The sequence below is a fragment of the Coregonus clupeaformis genome, chromosome 35 (genome assembly GCF_020615455.1).
Source record: "Coregonus clupeaformis isolate EN_2021a chromosome 35, ASM2061545v1, whole genome shotgun sequence".
In the NCBI taxonomy this organism is placed as follows: Eukaryota; Metazoa; Chordata; class Actinopteri; order Salmoniformes; family Salmonidae; genus Coregonus; species Coregonus clupeaformis.
In genome coordinates, this window is record NC_059226.1 from 37,198,647 (window position 1) to 37,213,423 (window position 14,777).

General features: G+C 47.0%; 1 protein-coding gene across 1 annotated transcript in view; it reads right to left on the reverse strand.

Moving 5' to 3' along the window:
- Nucleotides 1–14,777, reverse strand: part of LOC121551685 (ADP-ribosylation factor-like protein 6-interacting protein 1) — a 29,292-nt gene that overhangs the window by 9,641 nt on the left and 4,874 nt on the right. The window contains exons 3-4 of the mRNA XM_041864400.2: nt 12,380–12,499; nt 981–1,098 (exon numbers count right to left, since the gene is read on the reverse strand). Coding sequence (XP_041720334.2) covers nt 981–1,098; nt 12,380–12,499 — 238 coding nt within the window. The remainder of the gene's footprint in view (nt 1–980; nt 1,099–12,379; nt 12,500–14,777) is intronic.

Below are 14,777 nucleotides of genomic sequence, written 5' to 3' on the forward strand. Positions count from 1 at the left end.
CTCTGCTACCGCACGGCAAGCGGTACCGGAGTGCCAAGTCTAGGTCCAAAAGACTTCTCAACAGCTTCTACCCCCAAGCCATAAGACTCCTGAACAGCTAATCATGGCTACCCGGACTATTTGCACTGCCCCCCCACCCCATCCTTTTTACGCTGCTGCTACTCTGTTAATAATTTATGCATAGTCACTTTAACTCTACCCACATGTACATATTACTTCAACTACCTCAACTAGCCGGTGCCCCCGCACATTGACTCTGCACCGGTACCCCCTGTATATATAGCCTCCCTACTGTTATTTTATATTTTTATATTTCTGCTCTTTTTTTCTCAACACTTTTTTTGTCGTTTTATTTTTACTTTTTTTGTTAAAAATAAATGCACTGTTGGTTAAGGGCTGTAAGTAAGCATTTCACTGTAATGTCTGCACCTGTTGTATTCGGCGCATGTGACCAATAAAATTTGATTTGATTTGATTTAACCTGTGCTTCACAGCAGCCTAATTTACAGCAAGCTAAATGGAGCAGCAGGCTGAATCAGCTAACATGCGAGAGATACAGAGAGAGACCCTGTTCTAAAACAAGACAGATACAGAGAGACCCTGTTCTAAAACAAGACAGATACAGAGAGACCCTGTTCTAAAACAAGACAGATACAGAGAGACCCTGTTCTAAAACAAGACAGATACAGAGAGACCCTGTTCTAAAACAAGACAGATACAGAGAGACCCTGTTCTAAAAACCCGGTCACAAGACAGATACAGAGAGACCCTGTTCTAAAACAAGACAGATACAGAGAGACCCTGTTCTAAAACAAGACAGATACAGAGAGACCCTGTTCTAAAACAAGACAGATACAGAGAGACCCTGTTCTAAAACACACAGATACAGAGAGACCCTGTTCTAAAACAGACGGCAGATGGAAAGATGGAGACCCTGTTCTAAAACACACAGCAGAGCTAAAGTGGGACTGTGTGTTTACCATCTTGGGTTTCTCCTCCTTGAGGGCGAAGAGTCTTTTCCACCAGCCCAGGACACGACGCTGAGTCTTCACCAGGTTACCACAGATCTCATGGAAACGCTGCTGCTGCTCTGAAGACCTGGAGGGAGGGAGGAGGGGGAGAGGAGGAGAGGAGAGGGAGGGAGGAGGGGGAGAGGAGAGGAGGAGAGTGAGGGAGGAGGAAGAAAGAAAGAGATAGTATTATTATATCCAAGACCAGTCCTTTTATTCAGTCAACAGCTATCCCTCCATCCATCTGAACAGGAACACTTGATCAGAACCGGTTCAGTAGAATGAGTTGAGCCTATCAGATATCATATGGTCCCATTGACAAGGCAGTTGGGGAAGTGCCCTTCATTTCTGCTGAGCCACAACTACCTATTTCAGGCTCAGGTCAGAACATGGCCTTATGAACCAGCAGGACTCACACTGGCAGACACTAACATAGACCCAGTGTGTGTGTGTAGGGCTTGTATGTATGCAGGTCCTCTGAGTGAGTGTATGCGTGTGCATGGATGTGTCTGCAAACCCTGCTCTAAAGCCATCTCCCTTCACAGCTCTAATGGGCTACAGAGAGATACCTCTAAATCCTCTAATGGGCTACAGAGAGATACCTCTAAATCCTCTAATGGGCTACAGAGAGATACCTCTAAATCCTCTAATGGGCTACAGAGAGATACCTCTAAATCCTCTAATGGGCTACAGAGAGATACCTCTAAATCCTCTAATGGGCTACAGAGAGATACCTCTAAATCCTCTAATGGGCTACAGAGAGATACCTCTAAATCCTCTAATGGGCTACAGAGAGATACCTCTAAATCCTCTAATGGGCTACAGAGAGATACCTCTAAATCCTATAAAGGGCTACAGAGAGATACCTCTAAATCCTATAAAGGGCTACAGAGAGATGCCTCTAAATCCTCTAAAGGGCTACAGAGAGATACCTCTAAATCCTCTAATGGGCTACAGAGAGATGCCTCTAAATCCTCTAAAGGGCTACAGAGAGATACCTCTAAATCCTATAAAGGGCTACAGAGAGATACCTCTAAATCCTCTAAAGGGCTACAGAGAGATGCCTCTAAATCCTCTAAAGGGCTACAGAGAGATACCTCTAAATCCTCTAATGGGCTACAGAGAGATGCCTCTAAATCCTCTAAAGGGCTACAGAGAGATACCTCTAAATCCTATAAAGGGCTACAGAGAGATACCTCTAAATCCTCTAAAGGGCTACAGAGAGATGCCTCTAAATCCTCTAAAGGGCTACAGAGAGATACCTCTAAATCCTCTAATGGGCTACAGAGAGATGCCTCTAAATCCTCTAAAGGGCTACAGAGAGATACCTCTAAATCCTATAAAGGGCTACAGAGAGATACCTCTAAATCCTCTAAAGGGCTACAGAGAGATGCCTCTAAATCCTCTAAAGGGCTACAGAGAGATACCTCTAAATCCTCTAATGGGCTACAGAGAGATACCTCTAAATCCTCTAAAGGGCTACAGAGAGATGCCTCTAAATCCTCTAATGGGCTACAGAGAGATGCCTCAATCCTCTAATGGGCTACAGAGAGATACCTCTAAATCCTCTAATGGGCTACAGAGAGATACCTCTAAATCCTCTAATGGGCTACAGAGAGATACCTCTAAATCCTCTAAAGGGCTACAGAGAGATGCCTCTAAATCCTCTAAAGGGCTACAGAGAGATACCTCTAAATCCTATAAAGGGCTACAGAGAGATGCCTCTAAATCCTCTAAAGGGCTACAGAGAGATACCTCTAAATCCTCCCCCACTGATCTCCTTTCCTTCCAAAGGTCAGAGGGCGGCAGGTAGCCTAGAGGTTAAGAGCGTTGGGCCAGTAACCGAAAGGTCGCTGTTTGAGTCCCCGAGCAGACTAGGTGAAAATCTGTCGATGTGCCCTTAAGCAAGGCACTTATCCCTAATTACTCCTGTAAGTAGCTTTGGATAAGAGCGATCCTATATCTTTTCCCTAAGGGACAGACAGTCAGTCTGTGCATAGGACAAGGGCTGGAGACAGTGTCTAAGACTGGGACTCAGGTCAGGGGCTTGGCCTAGGGCAGAACCACTACCGGCATCTGATACACCCCATCAACTTCAGACTGGGGGTAGACTTGGGCGGTATACCGGGGGTATTTTGAAGTACCGCCGGTATGATTTTTTAAATTTGAGCCAGTTTGTTTACAATGAGCACATGGAGCAGCACTCTAACACCAGTCGCTTATAGTTAGATAAATATCTTATAACTAAAAGATGTACCAAATACATTTTCTCCAGCTCAGGGTTCCAGCTATGCATTTGGTTTGCTAACTTGCTAGCTATAACATTAGAAGGCTAGTTTGCAATATCAAGCTTCTTGTGATCCTCTGTAGCTCAATTGGTAGAGCATGGCGCTTGTAACGCCAGGGTAGTGGGTTCGATCCCCGGGACCACCCATTCGTAAAAATGTATGCGCACATGACTAAGTCGCTTTGGATAAAAGCGTCTGCTAAATGGCATATTATTATATATTATTCTTGGTTACAGCAGAGAATAAATCCTCTTCTGGATCAAGTGTGAGTAGCTTTTTGAGATAGCTGTACACATTAATGAGCTGGTTTGTCAGTCCTTGCATTTCGTTTATGTTTGCTTGTTAGCATTTAGCTCGCATCTGTGATGGAAATTCGCTAGTACTTTGTTAGCATACATTATTTTATCATTTGGAAAGAAATAGCGCCCCGTGTGTGCACTGCTGGAAATACCGTGTACCCGGTATGGTACAGGAACTGTATGAAGGTATGTAAATCTGGATACCGCCCAACCCTAGGCTGGGACTGCTAACAAACAGCCAAGTCAGGCTGTGGCTGGGACTGAGACTGGGTCTAGAGCGGTGGTCAGGGTCTATGGCTGGGACTGAGACTGGGGACAGCGGCTGTGTCTAAGTCTGGGTCTAGAGCGGTGGTCAGGGTCTATGGCTGGGACTGAGACTGGGGACAGCGGCTGTGTCTAAGTCTGGGTCTAGAGCGGTGGTCAGGGTCTAGGACAGGGAATGGGGCTGGGTCACTAGACATCCGACACCAACTACAGACTGAGGCTAGAGACAGGGGACAGTACTGATACACCACTAACTACAGACTGGTGCTAGAGACAGGGAGACAGTACTGATACACCACTAACTACAGACTGGTGCTAGAGACAGGGAGACAGTCCTGATACACCACTAACTACAGACTGGTGCTAGAGACGAGACAGTCCTGATACACCACTAACTACAGACTGGTGCTAGAGACAGTCCTGATACACCACTAACTACAGACTGGTGCTAGAGACAGGAGACAGTCCTGATACACCACTAACTACAGACTGGTGCTAGAGACAGTCCTGATACACCACTAACTACAGACTGGTGCTAGAGACAGTCCTGATACACCACTAACTACAGACTGGTGCTAGAGACAGTCCTGATACACCACTAACTACAGACTGGTGCTAGAGACAGGGGACAGTCCTGATACACCACTAACTACAGACTGGTGCTAGAGACAGGAGACAGTACTGATACACCACTAACTACAGACTGGTGCTAGAGACAGGGGACAGTCCTGATACACCACTAACTACAGACTGGTGCTAGAGACAGTCCTGATACACCACTAACTACAGACTGGTGCTAGAGCCAGTACTGATACATACACCACTAACTACAGACTGGTGCTAGAACAGGAGACAGTACTGATACACCACTAACTACAGACTGGTGCTAGACACAGTCCTGATACACCACTAACTACAGACTGGTGCTAGAGCCAGGAGACAGTACTGATACACCACTAACTACAGACTGGTGCTAGAGACAGGACAGTCTGATACCCATCGATCACCCTCTACAGACTGGTGCTAGAGACAGGGGACAGTCCTGATACACCACAAACTACAGACTGGTGCTAGAGACAGGAGACAGTCCTGATGCACCACTAACTACAGACTGGTGCTAGAGACAGTACTGATACACCACTAACTACAGACTGGTGCTAGAGACAGGAGACAGTCCTGATACACCACTAACTACAGACTGGTGCTAGAGACAGGAGACAGTCCTGATACACCACTAACTACAGACTGGTGCTAGAGACAGTACTGATACACCACTAACTACAGACTGGTGCTAGAGACAGTACTGATACACCACTAACTACAGACTGGTGCTAGAGACAGTCCTGATACAACACTAACTACAGACTGGTGCTAGAGACAGGAGACAGTCCTGATGCACCACTAACTACAGACTGGTGCTAGAGACAGTACTGATACACCACTAACTACAGACTGGTGCTAGAGACAGGAGACAGTCCTGATACACCACTAACTACAGACTGGTGCTAGAGACAGGAGACAGTACTGATACACCACTAACTACAGACTGGTGCTAGAGACAGGAGACAGTCCTGATACACCACTAACTACAGACTGGTGCTAGAGACAGGGGACAGTACTGATACACCACTAACTACAGACTGGTGCTAGAGACAGGAGACAGTCCTGATACACCACTAACTACAGACTGGTGCTAGAGCAGGGGACAGTACTGATACACCACTAACTACAGACTGGTGCTAGAGACAGTCCTGATACACCACTAACTACAGACTGGTGCTAGAGACAGTCCTGATACAACACTAACTACAGACTGGTGCTAGAGACAGGAGACAGTCCTGATGCACCACTAACTACAGACTGGTGCTAGAGACAGTACTGATACACCACTAACTACAGACTGGTGCTAGAGACAGGAGACAGTCCTGATACACCACTAACTACAGACTGGTGCTAGAGACAGGAGACAGTACTGATACACCACTAACTACAGACTGGTGTTAGAGACAGGAGACAGTACTGATACACCACTAACTACAGACTGGTGCTAGAGAGAGGAGACAGTCCTGATACACCACTAACTACAGACTGGTGCTAGAGACAGGGGACAGTACTGATACACCACTAACTACAGACTGGTGCTAGAGACAGTCCTGATACACCACTAACTACAGACTGGTGCTAGAGACAGTCCTGATACACCACTAACTACAGACTGGTGCTAGAGACAGGGGACAGTACTGATACACCACTAACTACAGACTGGTGCTAGAGACAGGAGACAGTCCTGATACACCACTAACTACAGACTGGTGCTAGAGACAGGGGACAGTACTGATACACCACTAACTACAGACTGGTGCTAGAGACAGGAGACAGTCCTGATACACCACTAACTACAGACTGGTGCTAGAGACAGGAGACAGTACTGAAACACCACTAACTACAGACTGGTGCTAGAGACAGTACTGATACACCACTAACTACAGACTGGTGTTAGAGACAGGAGACAGTCCTGATACACCACTAACTACAGACTGGTGCTAGAGACAGGAGACAGTCCTGATACACCACTAACTACAGACTGGTGCTAGAGACAGGGGACAGTACTGATACACCACTAACTACAGACTGGTGCTAGACACAGTCCAGATACACCAAACTACAGACTGGTGTTAGAGACAGTACTGATACACCACTAACTACAGACTGGTGCTAGACACAGTCCTGATACACCACAAACTACAGACTGGTGCTAGAGACAGGAGCCAGTCCTGATGCACCACTAACTACAGACTGGTGCTAGAGACAGTACTGATACACCACTAACTACAGACTGGTGCTAGAGACAGGAGACAGTACTGATACACCACTAACTACAGACTGGTGCTACAGACAGGAGACAGTCCTGATACACCACTAACTACAGACTGGTGCTAGAGACAGGGGACAGTACTGATACACCACTAACTACAGACTGGTGCTAGAGACAGGGGACAGTCCTGATACACCACTAACTACAGACTGGTGCTAGAGACAGTCCTGATACACCACTAACTACAGACTGGTGCTAGAGACAGGAGACAGTCCTGATACACCACTAACTACAGACTGGTGCTAGAGACAGGGGGGACAGTCCTGATACACCACTAACTACAGACTGGTGCTAGAGACAGGGGACAGTCCTGATACACCACTAACTACAGACTGGTGTTAGAGACAGGAGAGCAGTCCTGATACACCACTAACTACAGACTGGTGCTAGAGACAGGAGACAGTACTGATACACCACTAACTACAGACTGGTGCTAGAGACAGGAGACAGTACTGATACACCACTAACTACAGACTGGTGTTAGAGACAGGAGACAGTACTGATACACCACTAACTACAGACTGGTGCTAGAGACAGAGACAGTACTGATACACCACTAACTACAGACTGGTGTTAGAGACAGGAGACAGTCCTGATACACCACTAACTACAGACTGGGTGCTAGAGACAGGAGACAGTCCTGATACACCACTAACTACAGACTGGTGCTAGAGCCAGGAGACAGTCCTGATACACCACTAACTACAGACTGGTGTTAGAGACAGGAGACAGTCCTGATACACCACTAACTACAGACTGGTGCTAGAGACAGGGGACAGTCCTGATACACCACTAACTACAGACTGGTGTTAGAACAGGAGACAGTATTGATACACCACAAACTACAGACTGGTGCTAGAGACAGTCCTGATACACCACTAACTACAGACTGGTGCTAGAGACAGGAGACAGTCCTGATACACCACTAACTACAGACTGGTGTTAGAGACAGGGGACAGTACTGATACACCACAAACTACAGACTGGTGCTAGAGACAGTCCTGATACACCACTAACTACAGACTGGTGCTAGAGACAGGAGACAGTCCTGATACACCACTAACTACAGACTGGTGCTAGAGACAGGAGACAGTACTGATACACCACTAACTACAGACTGGTGCTACAGACAGGAGACAGTCCTGATACACCACTAACTACAGACTGGTGTTAGAGAAAGGAGACAGTCCTGATACACCACTAACTACAGACTGGTGTTAGAGAAAGGAGACAGTCCTGATACACCACTAACTACAGACTGGTGCTAGAGACAGTACTGATACACCACTAACTACAGACTGGTGCTAGAGACAGGAGACAGTCCTGATACACCACTAACTACAGACTGGTGTTAGAGAAAGGAGACAGTCCTGATACACCACTAACTACAGACTGATGTTAGAGAAAGGAGACAGTCATGATACACCACTAACTACAGACTGGTGCTAGAGACAGTACTGATACACCACTAACTACAGACTGGTGCTAGAGACAGGAGACAGTCCTGATACACCACTAACTACAGACTGGTGTTAGAGACAGGAGACAGTACTGATACACCACCAACTACAGACTGGTGCTAGAGACAGTACTGATACACCACTAACTACAGACTGGTGCTAGAGACAGGAGACAGTCCTGATACACCACTAACTACAGACTGGTGTTAGAGACAGGAGACAGTACTGATACACACTAACTACAGACTGGTGCTAGAGACAGGAGACAGTCCTGATACACCACTAACTACAGACTGGTGCTAGAGACAGGAGACAGTACTGATACACCACTAACTACAGACTGGTGCTACAGACAGGAGACAGTACTGATACACCACTAACTACAGACTGGTGTTAGAGAAAGGAGACAGTCCTGATACACCACTAACTACAGACTGGTGTTAGAGAAAGGAGACAGTCCTGATACACCACTAACTACAGACTGGTGCTAGAGACAGTACTGATACACCACTAACTACAGACTGGTGCTAGAGACAGGAGACAGTCCTGATACACCACTAACTACAGACTGGTGTTAGAGACAGGAGACAGTACTGATACACCACTAACTACAGACTGGTGCTAGAGACAGGGGACAGTACTGATACACCACTAACTACAGACTGGTGTTAGAGACAGGAGACAGTCCTGATACACCACTAACTACAGACTGGTGCTAGAGACAGGGGACAGTCCTGATACACCACTAACTACAGACTGGTGCTAGAGACAGGGGACAGTCCTGATACACCACTAACTACAGACTGGTGTTAGAGAAAGGAGACAGTACTGATACACCACTAACTGCAGACTGGTGTTAGAACAGGAGACAGTCTTGATACACCACTAACTACAGACTGGTGTTAGAGACAGGAGACAGTACTGATACACCACTAACTACAGACTGGTGCTAGAGACAGGAGACAGTCCTGATACACCACTAACTACAGACTGGTGTTAGAGAAAGGAGACAGTCCTGATACACCACTAACTACAGACTGGTGTTAGAGAAAGGAGACAGTCATGATACACCACTAACTACAGACTGGTGTTAGAACAGGAGACAGTACTGATACACCACTAACTACAGACTGGTGTTAGAACAGGAGACAGTACTGATACACCACTAACTACAGACTGGTGCTAGAGACAGTACTGATACACCACTAACTACAGACTGGTGCTAGAGACAGGAGACAGTCCTGATACACCACTAACTACAGACTGGTACTAGAGACAGGAGACAGTACTGATACACCACTAACTACAGACTGGTGCTAGAGACAGGAGACAGTCCTGATACACCACTAACTACAGACTGGTGCTAGAGACAGGAGACAGTCTGATACACCACTAACTACAGACTGGTGTTAGAGACAGTACTGATACACCACTAACTACAGACTGGTGTTAGAGACAGGAGACAGTACTGATACACCACTAACTACAGACTGGTGTTAGAGACAGGGGACAGTCCTGATACACCACTAACTACAGACTGGTGCTAGAGACAGGGGACAGTCCTGATACACCACTAACTACAGACTGGTGCTAGAGACAGTACTGATACACCACTAACTACAGACTGGTGCTAGAGACAGGAGACAGTCCTGATACACCACTAACTACAGACTGGTGCTAGAGACAGGAGACAGTACTGATACACCACTAACTACAGACTGGTGCTAGAGACAGGAGACAGTCCTGATACACCACTAACTACAGACTGGTGCTAGAGACAGTACTGATACACCACTAACTACAGACTGGTGCTAGAGACAGGAGACAGTCCTGATACACCACTAACTACAGACTGGTGTTAGAGACAGGAGACAGTACTGATACACCACTAACTACAGACTGGTGCTAGAGACAGGAGACAATCCTGATACACCACTAACTACAGACTGGTGTTATAGAAAGGAGACAGTCCTGATACACCACTAACTACAGACTGGTGCTAGAGACAGTACTGATACACCACTAACTACAGACTGGTGCTAGAGACAGGAGACAGTCCTGATACACCACTAACTACAGACTGGTGCTAGAGACAGGAGACAGTCCTGATACACCACAAACTACAGACTGGTGCTAGAGACAGTCCTGATACACCACTAACTACAGACTGGTGTTAGAGACAGGAGACAGTCATGATACACCACTAACTACAGACTGGTGTTAGAGAAAGGAGACAGTACTGATACACCACTAACTGCAGACTGGTGTTAGAACAGGAGACAGTCTTGATACACCACTAACTACAGACTGGTGTTAGAACAGGAGACAGTCTTGATACACCACTAACTGCAGACTGGTGTTAGAACAGGAGACAGTCTTGATACACCACTAACTACAGACTGGTGTTAGAGACAGGGGACAGTCCTGATACACCACTAACTACAGACTGGTGCTAGAGACAGGGGACAGTCCTGATACACCACTAACTACAGACTGGTGTTAGAGACAGGAGACAGTCCTGATACACCACTAACTACAGACTGGTGCTAGAGACAGGAGACAGTACTGATACACCACTAACTACAGACTGGTGCTAGAGACAGGAGACAGTCCTGATACACCACAAACTACAGACTGGTGCTAGAGACAGTCCTGATACACCACTAACTACAGACTGGTGTTAGAACAGGAGTCAGTCCTGATACACCACTAACTACAGACTGGTGCTAGAGACAGGAGACAGTCCTGATACACCACTAACTACAGACTGGTGCTAGAGACAGTACTGATACAACACTAACTACAGACTGGTGCTAGAGAAAGGAGACAGTCCTGATACACCACTAACTACAGACTGGTGCTAGAGACAGGGGACAGTCCTGATACACCACTAACTACAGACTGGTGCTAGAGACAGGAGACAGTCCTGATACACCACTAACTACAGACTGGTGCTAGAGACAGGAGACAGTACTGATACACCACTAACTACAGACTGGTGCTAGAGACAGGGGACAGTCCTGATACACCACTAACTACAGACTGGTGCTAGAGACAGGAGACAGTCCTGATACACCACTAACTACAGACTGGTGCTAGAGACAGGAGACAGTCCTGATACACCACTAACTACAGACTGGTGCTAGAGACAGGGGACAGTCCTGATACACCACTAACTACAGACTGGTGCTAGAGACAGGAGACAGTCCTGATACACCACTAACTACAGACTGGTGCTAGAGACAGTCCTGATACACCACTAACTACAGACTGGTGCTAGAGACAGGAGACAGTCCTGATACACCACTAACTACAGACTGGTGCTAGAGACAGGAGACAGTACTGATACACCACTAACTACAGACTGGTGCTAGAGACAGGAGACAGTCCTGATACACCACTAACTACAGACTGGTGCTAGAGACAGTCCTGATACACCACTAACTACAGACTGGTGCTAGAGACAGGAGACAGTCCTGATACACCACTAACTACAGACTGGTGTTAGAGACAGGGGACAGTCCTGATACACCACTAACTACAGACTGGTGTTAGAGACAGGAGACAGTCCTGATACACCACTAACTACAGACTGGTGTTAGAGACAGGAGACAGTACTGATACACCACTAACTACAGACTGGTGCTAGAGACAGGAGACAGTCCTGATACACCACTAACTACAGACTGGTGTTAGAACAGGAGACAGTATTGATACACCACAAACTACAGACTGGTGCTAGAGACAGTACTGATACAACACTAACTACAGACTGGTGCACACACACACACACACAGCAGCACTGCTTTATAACTGTAATTAAAAGCTATTTATCACACCACCACCGCCTGGATCCTTTAGATGTACACCGGTGTCATGTTCCACTAATATCACACTATGTCCCCAAACGACACACCACCCCCCCAGAACCTCTACAAACACCCCCTACCTCCTGCCAACAACCCCTAAAGTCCTGCCACCCTCCCCCCTAAGCAGACACCCCCACCGTTTCACCCACAGATGATACCAAACTCCTCTGCCCTAGATATAACCCCCCACCCTGTACCCCAGATATACCCACCACCGTGTACCTCAGATATACCCTGTATCCCAAATATACCACCCTATAATCCTGATATACCCCACCCACCCTGTACCCCAGATATACCCCCCCTCCCCTCACCACTTGTTGGATCCGAAGACGCGGGGGGCGAGTGTGGGCACCAGGTAGTCAGACAGACACAGCAGCATGATAGAGCAGGACAGGCCGGTCAGCACCGACGGGTCCAGGTAGTAGATCATCCTGGAGAGAGGGAGGGAAGGAGAGGTAGAGAAAGACAGGGGAAGAAAAAAAAAGGAGAGAGGGTCAGACGTCTCAATTCCACTGCAGGTCAAAACAAAGTGAAGCGGCGACCAGAGAAATTAGGTCTTCTATCAAGGGTTACGTCTGAAAAGCTACATTTACTATACCGAACTAAAATTATAAATGCTACAATTTCAAAGATTTTACTGAGTTACAGTTCATATAAAGGAAATCAGTCAATTGAAATAAACTCATTAGGCCCTATGAATGGCACAACAATGGGCCTCAGGATCTCTGTGCATTCAAATGGCCATCGATAAAATGCAATGGTGTTCGTCATCCGTAGCCTGCCCATACCATAACCCCACCGCGGGGCACTCTGTTCACCATGGTGACGTCAGCAAACCGCTCACCCACACGACGCCATTTGTAAGGCCGGTTGGACGTACCGCCAAATTCTCTAAAACGACTTTGGAAGCGGTTTATGGTAGAGAAATGAACATTCAATTCTCTGGCAAAAGCTCTGGTGGACATTCCTGCAGTCAGCATGCCAATTGCACGCTCCCTCAAAATCTGTGGCATTGTGTTGTGTGACAAAACTGCACATTTTAGAGTGGACTTTGACGTAAAAACTGCATGCATGGCCCTTATTCACAATCACAGATGCAAGTTTTGTTCCAGGGCAGAAGTGAAGACAGTGGCCTAGCGTTACAGATGAGTTATACAGGGAGAAGTGAAGACAGTAGCCTAGCGTTACAGATGAGTTATACAGGAGAAGACAGTAGCCTAGCGTTACAGATGGGTTATACAGGGAGAAGTGAAGACAGTAGCCTAGCGTTACAGATGGGTTATACAGGGAGAAGTGAAGACAGTAGCCTAGCGTTACAGATGAGTTATACAGGGAGAAGTGAAGACAGTGGCCTCAAGCGTTACAGATGAGTTATACAGGGAGAAGTGAAGACAGTAGCCTAGCGTTACAGATGAGTTATACAGGGAGAAGTGAAGACAGTAGCCTAGCGTTACAGATGAGTTATACAGGGAGAAGTGAAGACAGTAGCCTAGCGTTACAGATGAGTTATACAGGGAGAAGTGAAGACAGTAGCCTAGCGTTACAGATGAGTTATACAGGGAGAAGTGAAGACAGTAGCCTAGCGTTACAGATGAGTTATACAGGGAGAAGTGAAGACAGTAGCCTAGCGTTACAGATGAGTTATACAGGGAGAAGTGAAGACAGTAGCCTAGCGTTACAGATGAGTTATACAGGGAGAAGTGAAGACAGTAGCCTAGCGTTACAGATGAGTTATACAGGGAGAAGTGAAGACAGTAGCCTAGCGTTACAAACATGTCTGACAACGAAATACTCACGAGAGATTAAGAAAACGACTGTAAGGGCGCTGATGGGGTCGTCATTATTTGAGCCCGTGCATGGCCGTGGGAAGATGTTTTGGGGTGGGGGTATTTTTCTCCCCGCTCCGCTGACCAGTATTTTTTGAGGGTGCTGCAGCACCCTAGATCCCCGCGGCTATGAGCCCGAGTACGACCCGATGAAGAAGAGGCTAATTGAGCTTCAGATCGGCCGCCACCGCTCTAGCCACCGAGGCTACAGCGGGACCACAGCCCCACCCCATCCCCAGGATGAACGCAGATGGATGGTGCAGTTGTGGCAACTGTGCTCCAATGCCAACTCATTAAAGAATGCTTATGCTGCAGAAGAATTTGATTGATGAGGAGCAGTTCGTTTGCTTTCAGCGACCACAGGGATCTTGCTGCCCACATCAACTCCGGTGTCCTGGAAACATTTGTCCGGATCCGAAAGAAAACTGGAGACACAACCCCGTTTCAGCTGAACCAAATGGACAGTTATCCAACGACTAAGTAGCTGAACCACCGTTAGATCCTGTCACCAGCTCCGGCACCTGCTCAACCACTTTCTACCCGAACTGGAACCGTTTTGGTTTATAGATTATTTTTGTTGCCACCACTGCTTGGACTGTTGTTTTGGGAAGAGCCTTTAAGCGTTTCACACCTACACAATGAATGCAGAGTGCAGTTAGACATGTTTACATGGTACACACACTAAATATTGAGGTTTGGGTTTGACAAAATACAGGTACAGTAGCTGATGTAACAGGAAAGACGGTACTTTATATTACATTTTAGTCATTTAGCAGACGCTCTTATCCAGAGCGACTTACAGTTAGTGAGTGCATACATTTTCATACTGGCCCCCGTGGGAAACGAACCCACAACCCTGGCGTTGCAAGCGCCATGCTCTACC